At 53.1% G+C, this 16,197-nt stretch overlaps 1 protein-coding gene across 2 annotated transcripts in view; it reads right to left on the reverse strand.

The window, feature by feature from the left end:
* Window positions 1-2,625: 2,625 nt before the first annotated feature.
* STX8 (syntaxin 8) overlaps window positions 2,626-16,197 on the reverse strand; it is a 208,645-nt gene continuing 195,073 nt past the window's right edge. The window contains exon 9 of one of the 2 annotated variants that reach the window (XM_027518816.1): window positions 2,626-2,804. In XM_027518816.1, coding sequence (XP_027374617.1) covers window positions 2,648-2,804 — 157 coding nt within the window. In that variant the 3' untranslated portion in view covers window positions 2,626-2,647. The remainder of the gene's footprint in view (window positions 2,805-16,197) is intronic. The other variant, XM_027518817.1, reaches the window with a different exon arrangement.

Genomic DNA, 16,197 nt, shown 5'->3' on the forward strand with positions numbered 1-16,197 from the left:
TGAGGCTCCATGCTGAGCAAGTCAAGAGGAGGTGAGAAAGTCAAACAGGCCTTAAATGCCACCTCCCATGAGCCCCGAAATGGGGGACTCCAAGGAGACGCTGTTTATACAGATTTGGGGTTTAGTACAAGATGGGTGGATTCTTGCTCTTCCATGGGGCATCCATTGGCAACCGCCCCACCCCCCGCCCACAGGGAAAATGCCTCCAGGGCACCTTAAGGTCCAAACCGCCTCCCGCCCCCGGCAGTCCAGCCTGGCCCCTCTGCTGGTGTCTTGGCCTTGACGCAAGCGCGCCTCCATGGCCTCTCCTCCGCTACCCTGTCCTGATCCCTACAGTGGGGCTCCCACTCACGGCTGCCCTGCTCCCCGCCCTCAGGTCCCCACTCTGAACGTGGCTTCCAGGGCCTCGCCAGGTCTGCACGGGCTTGCCGCCCAGGAGGTCAATGGGCAGCGGGGCCAGTCAGACAGGAGAGCCGCTGCTGTGCCCCGGCTCACTCTCACATCCTCACGACAGTGAGGTTGTGTTGGAGAGGATGCCTGAGCCCTGGACACGGAGACCACCTGGCCCAGTGGGTGTAGACTATGCTGAACCGCTCTGGGCACTCTGTGCCGACACGGGCTGACTCACCTGGTCCTCATGGCAGCTCTGGAGGCAGAAGACCGTCTTCTCTCCATTGCCTAGAGGAGGAAACGCAGGCCCAGACAGCATCTGGCCTGTGGTCACACAGCTGACGAGCAGTGTGCTGGTCACTGGGGCCGTCCCTTCCCAGTTCAGGCTCTCAGTCTTCTGGGCACTTCCAGGTCCCCTTGCTGAGCAGAGCAGGTGACAGTCAGGCCAGTGAGCTAGCTGTGAGCAGAGCTGACGGCTTCCCTCCTGGGCAGAGCGTTTCACGGCTGGTGCAAGGGTGTCCAGAGTCCCCTTTCTTCTGCCAGAGCCATGGGGCTGTCCCCTGGGCCTGGGTCTGGGCCCCCAGCTGACCTGCGTGGACGAGCAGCAGTGGGGAGGCCCTGACACTGGGACGGATCTAGGTTGTCGGGATTTGGGGGGGGGTTGTGACTGCAACACCGTCCTGGCTAACACGGAGCCGAGTCCAGGTACGGCCCAGGCAGGCCAGGCCCAGGGCTAGACTGCCTCCCGGGAGAGTGCCGTGTGTCACCATCACACACACAGCAGGTGGGCGTGGGACTGCCCAGGTGGCCTGGAAGTGACCCAGCCCCTTGAGGGGAGAGCTGGAAGAAAGAAGGTCACCCACCCTTTGCAGTGACTTACAGGAGACCAAGCGCAGAGCCAGGGCTCCACTGATGGAGGCCCAGGTCTTCCCTGCTCACTGCCATCTCAGGTCTCGGGGTCCCAGTAGATAAAGCTGTGCCAGGGGCACATAGCCCTCCCATGCCTGTCTTGTAGTCTCTAGGGAATCCCCAGGAGACCCCCCCCCACCTCAAAACTCCCCTCCCACACACCTGATCTGGCCTCTTCCAGTGAAATTTTGTGCTTGGAAACCACCCTAATTTTTCTATCACCAACCCCAATTCTTTCTCCTTGAGCCATGGATGGCAAAGCAAGGCCTGGCAGCCCAGCCTGCCTTCTGACAGCCAAGGAGAAGGGCATGAAGCTTGGCCCTCCGCCCCTTCCCACCCGATCCACCGCTGCCCTTGAGGGCCTGGCACCCCGCTCAAGGTCTAGCCCATCTGTCTGCCCTCATCATCACACATGCATACATGTGTGCAATGCGTGCAGTGCACACTCATACACACGCAAGGTTGTCACAGCTGGTTTGCTGTTGTTCAGTTGCTAAGTCGTGTCTGACTCTCTGCAACCCCCAGGACTGCAGCACGCCAGGCTTCTCTGTCCTTCACTATCTCCCTGAATTTTCTCAAACTCATGTCCACTGAGTCAGTGATGCCATCCAAACATCTCATTCTCTGTCACCCCCTTCTTCTCCTGCTCTCAATCTTTCCCAGCATCAGGGTCTTTTCCAATGAGTCGACTCTTTGCATCAGGTCAGGGTCAGTTTAGAAGCCAGAGAAAGGCCCTGTTCTGACTGCAGAATCGTACCTTTCTTTGAACCCTACGTGGTACTTTCCCGCTTGATCATTCCCGTCTCCCTGCCTGGTTCATCAGACTTGATTCCGCTGCTGATAGAGATGCATCAGCTTTGGAGAAGTGGTTTACTACGTCAAGGGAGGAAAAAAGCATGTGATTCTAGGTCCAAAGGTAGTTCCCAAAGTAGAGTCCAGAGACACTTCCCCACTAGGAGTGGCAAGCTTGGGGGGGAAGGGGGGCAGTTACACAGAGCCCTGCCTGCATTACAGCTCCTTCCTCCCTCCAAGACACACGTGGCCTTGGCTGCTCGCTGGTCTCCCATGTGGGCATGTGACTGCCCAGAGCAGACCAGACATGCCAGGTTACAAACTGCCAAGAATTCAGTTGGAATTCAGCATCATCCCACAGGTGGCCCGGGACACTGAAGGGGTGGCCGGAATCCACTGGCAGCCAAGGGGCAGTGACCGCTGAGGGACCTTGGGCTAGCACCCCAATGACCAAGGCAGAACCCCAAAAGCCATCCTGCACGATACCTCAGCAGAGGCACCACCCGGTTTGTTTTTGCTGAAGCGACGCACGGCGAGGTCAGAACTTTGGGGGAATTTATTGAGAGTGGCTTTTGGGTACCAAGAGGAAGCTCGGCTTTACTCCATCTCTGGCAGGTGTCCTGGTTGGTGGCCCCTTGAAGGCCACTACTTGGTCGGCCAGACTGCAACTACCACGATGGCCACGAGCAGCAGTAAAATCACCATTATCATCCCTGAAAAACAGAAGCGTGCAAGACCCCCTGTAATGCTTTCCACCAGCAGAGCCTCACCTCTCCCATCAAGTATCTTCTGAGACAGCGGGGCGGTTCTCCAGGGAGCCCCAGTGTGTGTCAGGGGCGTCAGCAGCCTCTGGCTTCGCAGGCAGGAGGGAGGGGCTCCAGGGACCCCAAAGGGCTGCCATCTCGCCACTTGAAGAATTGTGCCGGCCAAGTGCCCGTGCTCCTGACCAGGTGGGGCCTCCCCATTCAGCCCCCCTTGCTCTGGCTTCTGTGTGCAACTTGGCCATGTTTTGTGTCCTAATTAATGAGGGTGTGATAAAGCAAAGGGCTTTAGAGTTCACAAAGAAATACTGACTCTAGAATCCATTTTCTCCCCATCCACACAGCTTGGCCTTTTCTTCTTGGGCTGAAGAAACTTATGTCTTTCATCTGGAAAGAATTCTGAAAGAGGGACCTCTGCTTTACTTTTTTTTTAATATTAATATTCTCTAGTTTTACTTCAACTTTTTGGCTGGGGACCACCATGTACTCCCGGCCAGTCTGCTCCCTGCGTCCAGCCAAGGCCACCCCGCCTCCCTTGGTTCACACATCTGGACCTACCACTGCCTACTCCTTCAAAGCAGATGAAGAGCGAGGGGCCAGGAGGACTCAGCCCATTTACGCGATGCCCTCACCACCTTCCATGCTGACTTCTCCTGTGGGCAATAGGTGCTTCCTTCACCCTGGAGGCCAGCATGGCGGTGGCACGCCAGAGACACGGCACGGCTGTGACAGAGCAGGCGCTGAGAAATGAAGGATCCCTGAGCCACTGAGGCTCTGAGAGGGGAGTGAGGAGCAGATGAGATGAGACAGAGAAAACGCTCTACAAACTACCGGGAGTCAGGGGTCACGTGGCCGTCTGGCCCACCAGGACTGCCCACCGCAGGCTGAGGAGCTGTTTTGGCAAAGGTCAGGGTTCCGAGCGTTCAGCAACTTATTGTCTCCTAGGAAGCCACTAACATGCTCTTGATCTTATTAACTAGATAACCACTAGCCACATCTGGCTTCAGGAGCTAAAGAGCCACATGTGGCCGATGGCTACTCTACTGGACAAAAACAATACAGGACAGACATCTCCATCATTGTAGCAGGTCCCACTGGGCAAAATGGACATACTGTGTGGAGCTCCGATTATTTCATTCACTGCCATTTATTTCCACACATAACCGTTGAACTGACGAAGGACTGAATAGCTGCTCAATGCGTTTTCAACACTCATGCCACACTTGGGCAGCTCCCCACGGGGGGAATTCTGCTCTCTTCTTGAGTTGCTGTTGTTAAATTGTATTTTGGGGGGAAATTGTCCATTTTTTCCTGAGTATCCAAAATTACTGGCATAAGGCTATTCATTAGACTCTCCTATAATGTTAGCACGACACCTGTCTCAGTCCTTTTTATTTCTCACATCACCTGGTTGTGCATTTTCCGCCCCCAACCTTGCCACAAATGAGCCTTTTTATGAACCTTTTCCGAGAACAAGTTTGACTTTGCTGATCACTTCTCATTGATTAATTTCTCCATTTACTTTTATTAATCCTACAATTCAGACTTTCTTTGGATTTAGTTTGTTGGTTTTTTTTTCCTTGAACTTCTTTATTTGAAAGTTAATTCATTTTCCACTTTCCTCTAAATAGTACCATTCTAAACCTACAAGTTTTGATATAAAATAATTTCATTGTTGCTAGTTTCTAAGTTCTATTATTTATTTATTTGCTGCCCTGTGTGGCATGTGGGATCTTAGTTCTCCAGGCAGAGCTCAAACCCGTGTCCCCTGCAGTGGAAGCACGGAGTCTTAATCACTGAACCACCAGGGAATTCCCTCTAAATTCTAAACATTTAACAATTTTCAACAATGTCTTCTTTGGCCCAGTGATTATTTAGAAGTGATTTTAAGATTTCCAATTTTACTGAAACAAGCTTATCGAAATGCACTTCTTAAAAATTCTGAGACAATGATGGTGGTGGTGGTTTTAGTTGCTGAGTTGTGTCCGACTCATGAGACCCCATGGACTGCAGCCCACCGGGTTCCTCTGACAATGATACATGTACTATATTTTGGTGTGAAAACATTTGTGATTTCTGTGAGTGGCAAAATCGCAAGCACGATTAGTCCTGCTGTGGTTTGCTGCCTACCTTCTTAATTGAAGAAAAGAAATGGCAACGCTCAATCCGAGGTTTGTGAAGATAAGAATGTTTTCCCATCCAAGCTCATGGACTCCCTGAATTCTATCCACAGGTGCCCAGGGTTCGATGGAATTCAGTCTGAGTAAATTTTAAAACCAACCCAAGTAAGCACAGCATGCTCATGGTTTTAAATACTGAGGAAGGAGTAGCGAGTTCACGGCAGGCTTCCCTGTCACCTCCCTGTGACAGTGGGTGCACTTTTTCTAACACACCTTCTTTCACCGATGAACCGAGAGGAGAACACCTCCTCTTGAGGATCTATGATTTTTTTTTTTTTCTCCCGTCTTCACAAAACCCAAGCCTCGACATCAGGGGTCTGCAAACTGTGGCCCATGGGCCATATCTGGCTTGTGGCCTGTTTTTGTACAACCCATGAGCTAAGAGTGGTTTTCATACTTTGAAAGGGTTGTCAAAAGAGAAACAGGAGATGTGACGCACTGTCTGCGGTCTGCAAAGCCCAGCGCGCTTACTGTCTGGCCTTTTACGGTATCTGCGGACCCTGCTCTCTGTCACTGCGGCCGACGATGACCTCAGGGGCTGGGCTCTGGCTCTCTCTCCACTTCTTTCATCTGTGCATTTCCTTTCTTCCTTGTATTAATAAACGCAGCCATCCATTAACACTCGAGGGGGTGGTGTAATAGTTCATCTAGCATTTCAAGATGCTTGTAGCAAGGGTGGGTGGGTGTGTGTACGTATGTATATATGTGTGACTATTATCTCAGTTCATCTTGCCAGAACCAGAAGAACACATTTTTTCATTCATTTCTCCCTCCAGAAACATCTTCAGGTTGACCAAAGCCTCTACTTGGGCAGGAATCCCACTACTTCTTGGCTGGGAAAAAGGTTTATATTGTACAACGTCTTTCCTTAAAAAATAATGGAAATGGAGGAAGCAGACAGACCGATGGGAAGTGGCAGGACAATTTCTGGCCCTCTCAAGCCCAGGCTCATCCTGAAGATGAGGGGGAGGACTGCATTTTTTGAGGAAAGAGGAGAAAATGGGCTGAGTGGTAGCTGAGGAAGAAGCCATGCCACCAACACTCATCCAGAACCGGAGCTGGGCGGCCACATGGGCCTGAGAGGCTGCCCCTGTGGCTCCGGTCTGGACCGAGGCTGCGATGGCCCAGAGGAGAGGCTCACAAATGGCCCCGAATTTTTAAATCAGGGTGGTTATGGGTAAAGCAGAACAAGTGATGAGGACCGAGGAGTCAAGAACAATAACAGGCTGGGAAGGAGAAAGCACACATCTGGTTTGAGTTTCCATGCATGAAGCCTGCAGTCCAAGGGGAGCGGCCTCGGGCATCCGTCGTCACCAGCATCTCCTGCTTGGGTCACTGCGGGAACTGACCTGCTGCTCCTTTTACCTGATCCTTTCCCCTTGAGTGAACTGGAATGGAAATCAGATCAGGCTGCTTCCTGGCTCAAAACTGTCTAATGGCTTAAAATCCACACACTTCATGGTGTTTGAAGACCCTGCGCCATCTGCCCCGGGACCCCTGAAGCCACACCCTGCACCTGTCCTCAGGCCACCCTGGCCTCCGGGTCTTCCCACGGGCCCTGTGCCCTGCCTCCTGGCCTGGACCCCTGCTGTCCTGAGGGCACTCTCTCCTGGCACCCCTGGCCTAGTGAATTCCTGCTCATCTTCCAAAACTCAGCATCAGTTTCTGGGCCTTGAGGAACCACTTCATGACCTGCAGTGGACCTTGTCCTCTGTCTCTGCAGTGAACCTTCTTAAACTATGATTTAGGTCCTCGGTTAATTACTCTTTGCCTCCACCATCACCACGGGAGCATCCATGGCAGGGCCTTTGCCCTGTGGGTTCACCACCACGTCCCCAGTGCCTGGAGCAGGGCCTGGCACACAAAAGAGGCATGAGATGTTCTTCTTTCTATAAATGAATGGGGACCTCCCTGGTGGTCCGGTGGCTAGGACTCTGCGCTCCCAACGCAGGCGGCCTGGGTTCAATCCCAGGTGAGGGAACTAGATCCCACATGCCACAATGAAGACCCAGCACAGACAAATAAATAAGTATTTCCACGAAACTAAAAGACACTTGCTTCTGGGAAGACAAGCTATGACAAACCTAGACAGCATATTAAAAAGCAGAGACATCACTTTGCTGACAAAGGTCCATCTAGTCAAAGCTATGGTTTTCCAGTAGTCATGTATGGATGTGAGAGTTGGACCATAAAGAAGGCTAAGCGCTGAAGAATTGATGCTTTCGTACTGTGGTGCTGGAGAAGACTCTTGAGAGTCCCCTGGACTGCAAGGAGATCAAATCAATCCACCCTAAAGGAAATCAACCCCGAATATTCATTGGAAGGACTGATGCTGAAGCTGAAGCTCCAAAACTTTGGCCATCTGATGTGAAGAGCCGACTCACTGGAAAAGACTCTGATGCTGGGAAAGACTGAGGGCAGGAGAAGAAGGGGTGACAAAGGATGAGACAGTTGGATGGCATCATCAACTCAACAGACATGAATCTGAGCAAACGCTAAGAGATGGTGAAGGGCAGAGAAGCCTGGAGTGCTGCAGTCCACAGGGTTGCAAAGAGTTGGACATGACTGAGCAACTGAAGAACAACTAAATATTTTTTAAAAAAGGAATAAATGCATTGAGTATCTGGAAGGAACAAGAAGAGCCAATGAGAAGGACACTGAAGGGACAGACAACAGGGAGAGAGGAGCTGGGAAGATGCGTCAAGGAGGCTGAGAGACATACTCCCAAAGATGCTCGACCCCAATTGCAAACCCTGCAGCCACACCAGGAGGGTGGAGGAGAGCCTGTCCCCGGGGCCTTGGAGATGGTTCACAGCGCGGCAGGAGCAGAGGGCGGGAGCTGTCAGAACCATCACCAACACAGCGATTCCTCTGTCAGCTGCCACTTTCTCACAGAAACCGGGTTCTACAGATGGTGCCACAGGACAGGTGCGACAAGGTTCCCCAAGGCCCGTGAAGAAAGAAAACGGGCTTCGCCAGCTGACATCATAGATGGCAACTCGATAAGACGTGATACACTGGGTTCTAATCCAAAGATGAAAAGGGGGGCTTGGAGAGCAACGACAAATAAGATGCTGACATGTCCAACCCTTTCAGAGCAAAACAGGGCTCCTCCGGATAAGAGGCTTCCAGCAGGCTTAAGTAAACTGGGGTGCCCCCAGGGTCGATGGAGGAAGTCATTCTAAGGTGGCGAGTGACAGTGATAAGCCAACTGAGGCCTCGTAGATTCTTTGGGGTCAAAGAGTAGATATTTACAAACCTTATTGCTGCAATGCTTTCTCTTTAAGGACTCGGGCTTTTCTGGAATGTGGACACAACTCTGGCACCTTCCTTGAATGGAGTCTCTCTCCTCTGAAGGATGTTTCAGAAAGAGCAATTGAGGGTCTCTGGAAAGCCAGGGAGAGCTGGGCCATGGCGTGCATGGATTATTCCCATGGGCCAGCCAGGTGGCCTCGCTCGAGTCTCAGCAATAGGTAATTCTCATCTCTGTTTTCTATGAGGAGGCTGAGGTTCTGGGAGGCTCACTCTGTCACCCAAGGCCCCAAAGCTGGTGAGAGGAAGACCTGGGACTGGAATCCAGGGGGCAGGGACCCCCTCGGCCATGCTCTTACCCCATTCCTGCACCAGCGGGGCCTGTCCAGAGGGATCCTGATCCCAGATACAGCACAGGGTTCATCAGAGAGAGAGGCCCAGATGTCTTTGGGCTGAAAAATCGAGATCAAGAGTTTCTTCTTTTTTCCCCCTTTCTTCCTTCTTATAATTTTTTATAGTGGGAAAATGGAAGCAAACATAAGAACAGACAGAAGAGTCCATGGAACTGTGATGAACTCATCACTTGGCTTTAACAAGGGTCAATCTGAGGCCCACGTGGTTTCACCTATACCCTCCCCCGGTGCATCTCTCACCCGTACCCTCCCCTGGTGTGTTTTTTGGAAGCAAATCCCAGACATGTTTCATCTACAGAAACGTCAGGAAGTATCACCAAAAGGCATCATTAGCAAACTCGCCGCTGCCACCACCACCACCATGCAGCACATTAGAGAGGCTGCGACTTCTTAAAGACTAAGGCAGGGGGGAGCCCCCAACACTTCAGATGTAGGAAGGAGGATCCAGTCAGAGGACGAGGGAGGCTCAGCCACAGCTGGCCACCGGCCACGGGAAGGACGGGAACAGCGTTCAGCCACATGTGAGAGACAGAACTCCCTTCTCTCGCCTCAGAGCAGGGCTCGAACCTCAGGGGGTCCCATCATCCATCCCCCACCCCGCTGAGGAAATGTTTGACATTTCAGACCGAGGAAAGACAGCGGAACTTCTGGGAACCTGCCAGTTTCCGAAACAATGAACGCTCTTTGCCCCTGAGCCCAGCACAGGAACACCTGGCGAGGCTGCGGGCGCCGGGAGCCTCTGCCCACACGTCACTCCGCCCCGCACGGGGCCTGCCGGCACCGGTAGAGGCAGACTTTCCCTGCCAATCCCCAAGTGCCCCTTTTTGGGGGGCAGGCCTGGGGTGCCAGAATTCCAAGAGTGGAAAAAAAAACGTCCGTTTCCTCTGGTCAGTTCACCAGATGAGTATTACTCAACCACATCTAATATTTACAAGTCCAGCTCATGGCAATTACCAAAAAGATGTGAGAAAAAGTCCTTTGCAAACGGGGAAAGGATATGAAACATGGTCTCTCAGGAACAGTGCGGTGTTTGCTAGAGATTGTTCATCGGGATTTAGGGGCCATGGTTTTTTTCTAGTGAAACACTGGAAACCAGCAAACTATGGCGGCTGTGAGGCCAACACCTCTGCCACAGTGGAGCGAGGGCAAGGCTCCAAGTGCTTATTGATGAGGAGGACGAGGACAGGCAGGGTGTAGAGTCTGGCTTTTCTTGACAGAGTGGGAGCAGGCCCTTGGGCTGGTCAGTTCTTCCCTTAGGAAGGGCTTCCCAGGTGGCTCAGTGGTCAAGAATCTACCTGCCAATGCGGGTTTGATCCCTGGGTGGGGACGATCCCCTGGAGGAGGAAGCGGCAACCCACTCCAGTATTCTTGCCTAGGAAATCCCATGCACAGAGGAGACTGGTGGGCTTACAGTCCATGGGGTCGCAAAAGAATCAGATATGACTGAGCGACTGAGCACACATGCGTGCCTCTGAGGAAACTGCAAGAAAACCCAAGTGATCAGCATGGGGGCGGGGAGCCATTGGAGGGGAGAGGATGCGGGAATAGAGGTGAGACATGCAGGAGGTGGGGGGGGGCTGCAAAGGCCAATTTTATCTGGAACTCTTTTTATCTGGTTCTTGCTCATCACAAGGAAAGCCATACTGGCTGCCGGCTGTGGTTGGTTGGTTGGAACCAAAACGAATCTTATCCGATTTGCTTTGTTCTTCTTGTAGGAAGGATCAGGCCTCAAACAGCCCTCACGCAGCCGCTGAAGATGCACAGAGGACATTTATGGAGGACTCCTCTAGTTGTCCCCTCCCCCAATAGGTGACATTTGCTTATGTATTAACCAGTGGGTTCTCACTTATCAAACAGGCTTTTTTTTTTGCAGCAGCAGCCTCCTGAGTTGGGGGTGAGGAATAAGCAGGAGGAAAGACAAAACTGGATATTTGTTTTCTAAAGTTCATGTAAATATCCCCTTTAATCCTGTTACTAGGCAAATAAGCTACGAAAAGAGTAGACACAGTACAGAGATGGTGAACGTACTGACATTCTGATTTTCAGGCTGAAGGCCTGAAGCGTGGCAGTTCCCCTCGCACTCACCCCTTGGCCCAGACCTGCCCACTCAGGAGCTGTGTCTGGCTTCCTCATTGGCCACGGGGTGTGGACACGAGCCGCCTTCCTCCGACCTACCTGGCAGCTCGGCTGGGCTGGGAGAAACCACCGTGGGGGCCTGGGTCTGCCCAGACACAGTGGGCAGACTGGCCTGCCTGCTCCTGAATCTGTTTCACACCTCAGTCCCCCATCTGAATTCTCTCCAAACTGTGCTTTCATCAGAATACTGTGCAGAAGTCACTTCTGATGTGCTGAATTTGGTTTTGTTCTGTCCTGGCACTTCCCTTTCTCTGTTGGGGAGACCTTCCTCCAAGACTCTCATGGGCTCCCCGCATCTCCTCACCAGACCTCCCATCCCTCCTCCTCACCCTCCTGCCCCTCTGTGTGCACCCCCAGCCCTTTCTCACCCCAGCCCGGATTCCACTTCTCCATGAAGACCTCTCCACCCACAGAGACCCCCACCTCCCTGAAGTCAGAGACACACTCAGAGCCAGACCACTGCTCTCCACCGACTGGCCTCCATCTTTCAATTCTTATCTTACTTGTTAACACTTCTTTCCCCAGGTCACAGGCTCTCCAAAAGCAAGGACCATGGACAGAAGGGGCACCGGTTTGGGGAGCCAGGGAGACCTGACTTCCAGCCCACCCACTCTCCAGCTATGAAATGCTGGGAAAGTTACTCGACACCGAGTTTGGGTCCACCATCTGCAGAACAAGCCTGAGAGTATCGACTCCACAGGCTTGCTGTAAGGATTCAATAAAAGGAAGTGTATAAAACCTCGAGATCATAACTGGCACTCCATAAATGGCAGCTACGGTGACAGGAACCTCGACTCCTTGCGTGACCCACGGCCCGAGAAAGGTGCCTTGTGTGCGGCAGACGAGCGAGCCGGCCTTTCGGCTTAACGACAGGAATCAAACGTCACTCACTCTGGAGGAGAAGGAAGAGGCGCAAAAACAGGGGAACACCTGGGTGGCATTTAGCTGAGTAACAGCCCGATCCTAGCCGAGGCTCAGCGGTGATGACGGGCATCCAGGAAAGGCTGGATGCTCAGAGTGGAATATCTGGCAGCATCCATGACGGTTATTAGCCGCAGGAAGGGCAGCTGTGCCGGGCGAGGCGCTAGCTGAGGTCAGAAAGCAGGCGGAGCCCAGCCAAGTGGACACCAGGTGAGAGAAGCCGTGGAAAAGTGAAATGGGAAAGGCCTTTGGGGAAGGGCAGGGCAGGGGCGTGCTGAGGACGGAGCTGCAGGCAGCAGAGGGAGATGGTGAAAGCAAACCCAAACAGCACTGGGCAGGTGTGCCTTGCATCGGGGATGCGCCCGACCACAAGGGAGGATGGGCAGAGCGGGACTCGGGGGCCACTTGCGATGGCGACGACCATGACCACAACAGCGAGACAAGAAGTGCAAATGTCAGGGCTCCCGTTCTGCCATGGGGCACACATGCTCTGAAAGCTCTCCAGTGCTCACATCCCAGTCGTATTCTCACCTTTGGGCAATGAGCAATAACTTTCCCCCGTTTCTGGGTGAGAAAGTGGGGGCTCTGGGGCGATCTGCCTCGTGTGGCCCTTCTGAGAGCCCAGGAGGGCAGGAGCAGTCACAGGACTGGCTGGGATGGAGCGTCAGGTGGGGAGGGGGTGGCCTGGGGGCCCGTGGAGGTCCAGGGGGTGAAGGAGTGAAAAGTCGGGGCTTGGGACCCAGAAGTGACAGCGCAGCCCCTCTAGAAATACCAAGAAACACATCTGAAGGCAAAGAACGGGCTTGGAATGTGCCTATGCTTTGGTTCTGATTGAAATCACACAGATCTTAACGTTCCCGTGGCTTCACGTCACATCGACCGGATGAGTGTCTGGCCTCAGACAAGGTCACAGCTTAGGCCCCTGGCGCAGAGCACCAGGAGGACCTGCAGACCCCAGCCCGGCCCCGTGCTGGCCTGTGTGAGCTGGCTGCCCCACACCTCTGGTCCCCGGGGCTGACAGAGGTGGCACACCCCAGGCTGTGGGAGGGTCACGTGACATTCCCAGCACCCCACCTTGGGGGCGGGGGCTGGCACATGACTCCATTCTGGAAGGTGCCCTGAGGTTGAGGCTTTGGGGTCTTCTTTGGAGTGAGTCTCTGGAGGGATGAGCCTGGTGTCCCCGAGTGTGGCTGGGCTGGATCTGCGCTGATGTGATGCTGGCTACTCACTCCTGTGCTCTGACGGTCCACCTCATGGGGAGCATCACCCCCGCCCCAGCGGGCACCCTGTTTCAATGTGGACAGGAAGTCCTCCTCTGTGTAAACAGAAAAACTCACCAGGAAGCAACTCTGCAGACTGGGGGAGGGGAGGGCGGTGCGGGGGACATCTGGGGGCCAGAGACAGCGTGGTTCTCAGCAGGAAGCAGGGAGGGTGACCTGGGAGGGGTTGGGGGTGGGAGGCGAGGAAAAAAGGACTTGCCTAGAAACAGGAAATTAAAAGGAATTAAGACTGCGCGAGACGGGGCAGAGGAGCTGGACCGAGGCCGAGCGAAAGGCAGGCTCCCGGAGTCTGGGCTCCAGGAACCAGGGCCTTGCTGGACGTCAGGCAGCCCTGTCACAGCCGCCGGATGGCGAGCTGACCCTCGGCCCACGGAGCCCCAATGTGAGGACCTGAGAGCTCACTACACTGGCCCAGGGCAAACAAGGTTCCGACGGAGGGGCCAGACGTATTGGTCAAGTGCCCTGACTGAGGGCACTGCCCTGGCTAAGATGTGCCCCGGGCATTAGACTGACCCACATCAGAACCACACTCCACACAATGTACCGAGTGCCTACTGTGGGCCAGGTGCGATGGGGTGAAGATACAGGCCTCATGGGAGAGGCAGAAAATCAAACCCATCCCTACCTCCCCCAAAACAAAAACAAAACATCCCACAGAAGACACCATTCCTTGGAGGAAGCGTGTGAAAACCCAGCCATTAGTGCTGCTTCCTGCACAGAGAGTGCTGACTGGTTGCTAGTCTCCATCTGTGTTCTTAAAAGTGTCATTCATTTCCCTTCCCTGAAATAAGTTCAGCCTGGCGACCGCCGCAATTCAACAACAGGATCCAATTGTGACTAGGTAATCCTTCATATCAGCTGTCCAAGGCAGCTTATGATGAGTTGTCAAGTCAGTAATTGAATGCCAATTCCCCGGCGCATCAATATCTGCTGAGCAATATCCCCTCACCGTGCTGCACGTCACCCCTGGGAATGGAACTCTGGCTGGAGTCTGGCAGAAATTCAAGTGTCTCCAAGCACAACCGTCATGAGCTTGGTTATGGATATCTTGTTCTGTCAGTTTCCTCTTGACGAAGTGTCGGACGATTTCTGGATGGCTCCGGCCAGGCTGTGGATTCACCGTTACTCACCCCTTCGTTTGGGCCCTGTGGGCCGGGAAGCATCATCTGGGGTTAATTAGGGACGATGAGCAAGGTGACAGGAAGGCGCTCAGGCCAAAGTTCTGGCTCAGGTAGAGATAGGCAGGGAGGACTGGCCATCTGCGGCATGCTTTCTCAACATACCAGACGCTTACCCGTCTGTTCTGTTTTGTTTAAAGCAAATCACTTGACCAAGATGCACAAGGCTACTGGGCGGTAGATCTGAACTGAGTCTCAGAGTCCCAGACCTCGAAAGAACACATCTCTGGCAGCGGAGGAGGCGGCAGCCACGTCTGTTCAACTTGATCCTGTCCCTACAGCCACAGTTGGCAGGTCCAGTAGTGAAGCCTGTGTGAAGACAACGAGGCTTGCTTCTCCAGGAACTTTGTGAGTTTGGATGGACAGAGGTGGGGCTCAACCACAGTCCAGGGGACTCTCCAGAAGGGTGCTCCACACATGTAGGCCGCTGTCTTCCAACTCTTCCTGAGACTTGTCTGGCCCCACCAACACTTAAAGAGCCTCACAGGTGACCCAATATCATTCAAATAAATTACTTGTTCGGGTGACCCAACGACATTCAAATAAATTATTTGTTCTTTAACCTAACGGAGCCAGAGTCATTTCCTCTTACTTGTAACTAAGATTCTTCAGTAAAGACACCATCAGCAGAAACAATAATTTGTCTCGAATTATTTGGGAAAATATGAGAGTCACATGAGGACGGTTTTGCTTTACTGGTTGAGTGCTGAAAGCACAGTGCGAAGGCGTAGCTCCTGGGCGTCTACGGTCTTGGGCTGCACCTCACACCTTAGTCTGAATGGGCCAAGGTCCCACTTGAAATAGCTGTCGCCATTAAGATACCTTCTCAGAGACCAAACTCTTTTTTACATTCACATATCCTATAATTACAGTCCATGAGATCACAAAGAGTCAGACACGACTGAGCAACTAACACACACACACCTCCTATTATTTTAAAGTATTTTCTAATTTGCCAGAGATGTCCTGAAGCATCAAAGGCACGAAAAGCTGCCCTCCAATTCTCAGGCAAGAGGTATTTGGAGAGATCAGGGCAATAGAGCCCCCTCTAAACAGTGCTAACAAGGACCCCTGGATAGCATGAACTAGGCATTCAGAGCCTCCCCACTGGGGTCCCCTCCTCCCCAGGACGCACCATGTACGGCCACGGGGCGCCTGGATCCAGCAAGTCCCGCTGTTCCTGCCACCAGAGTCCTAACAAGAGCCACCAGTGCCACCATTAGCGCTGTCGGGCATGTGGATTCTTTACACACATTCACATGGAGTCGCTTGATCAGTGTTTAATCCACAAATGAAACAGACGGTCCCCACTGCCAGTGTGGCTGGGAAAGCAGAAACAGTGCCGATAACCCTCTGGGTTCTCTCTTTCTCAGCTGATTTATTTCACAAACATCGACAGAACATGTCCAGGGCACCAGGCACCATTCTAGGCACTGGTTATATCAGCAATAAGCCAAACAGACAAATCACTGGCCTCACTGAGTTGCTATTTGTGTGTCTGTGTGTGTCTGTGTTGGGGGTGCAGCGGGCAAAAACGGACAAAACCCAAAATAAGTAAACCATGTGCTTCGGTGGTTCCTCAGACATGTCTGACTCTTTGTGACCCCACAGACTGTAGCCCGCCAGGCTCCTCTGTCCATGGGATTTCCCAGGCAAGGACACTGGAGTGGGTTGCCATTCCCTTCTCCAGGGGATCTTCTTGACCCAGGGATTGAACTCACATCTCCTGAATTGGCAGGCAGATTCTTTACTGCTGGGCCACCAGGGAAGCCAAACTGTGTTCCAAAAGGGGGATAAGAAAGAGTAGCACAGCCTGTGTCGTCCTAGTGAGCAGGCTGTGGGCGGGGGTTGGTCTGAGGCATGCTCTCCTCTCACTCAAGTTCCAGGGGCATGTGGAGGGGAGGGGGCACTAATTCTTTCCAGAACCCGGTCGCCCCACAGCGGGACCTGGAAACACACTGCGGGTGAGATTAGGGTGCCTTCCT

Source organism: Bos indicus x Bos taurus, chromosome 19 (genome assembly GCF_003369695.1).
Source record: "Bos indicus x Bos taurus breed Angus x Brahman F1 hybrid chromosome 19, Bos_hybrid_MaternalHap_v2.0, whole genome shotgun sequence".
In the NCBI taxonomy this organism is placed as follows: domain Eukaryota; kingdom Metazoa; phylum Chordata; class Mammalia; order Artiodactyla; family Bovidae; genus Bos; species Bos indicus x Bos taurus.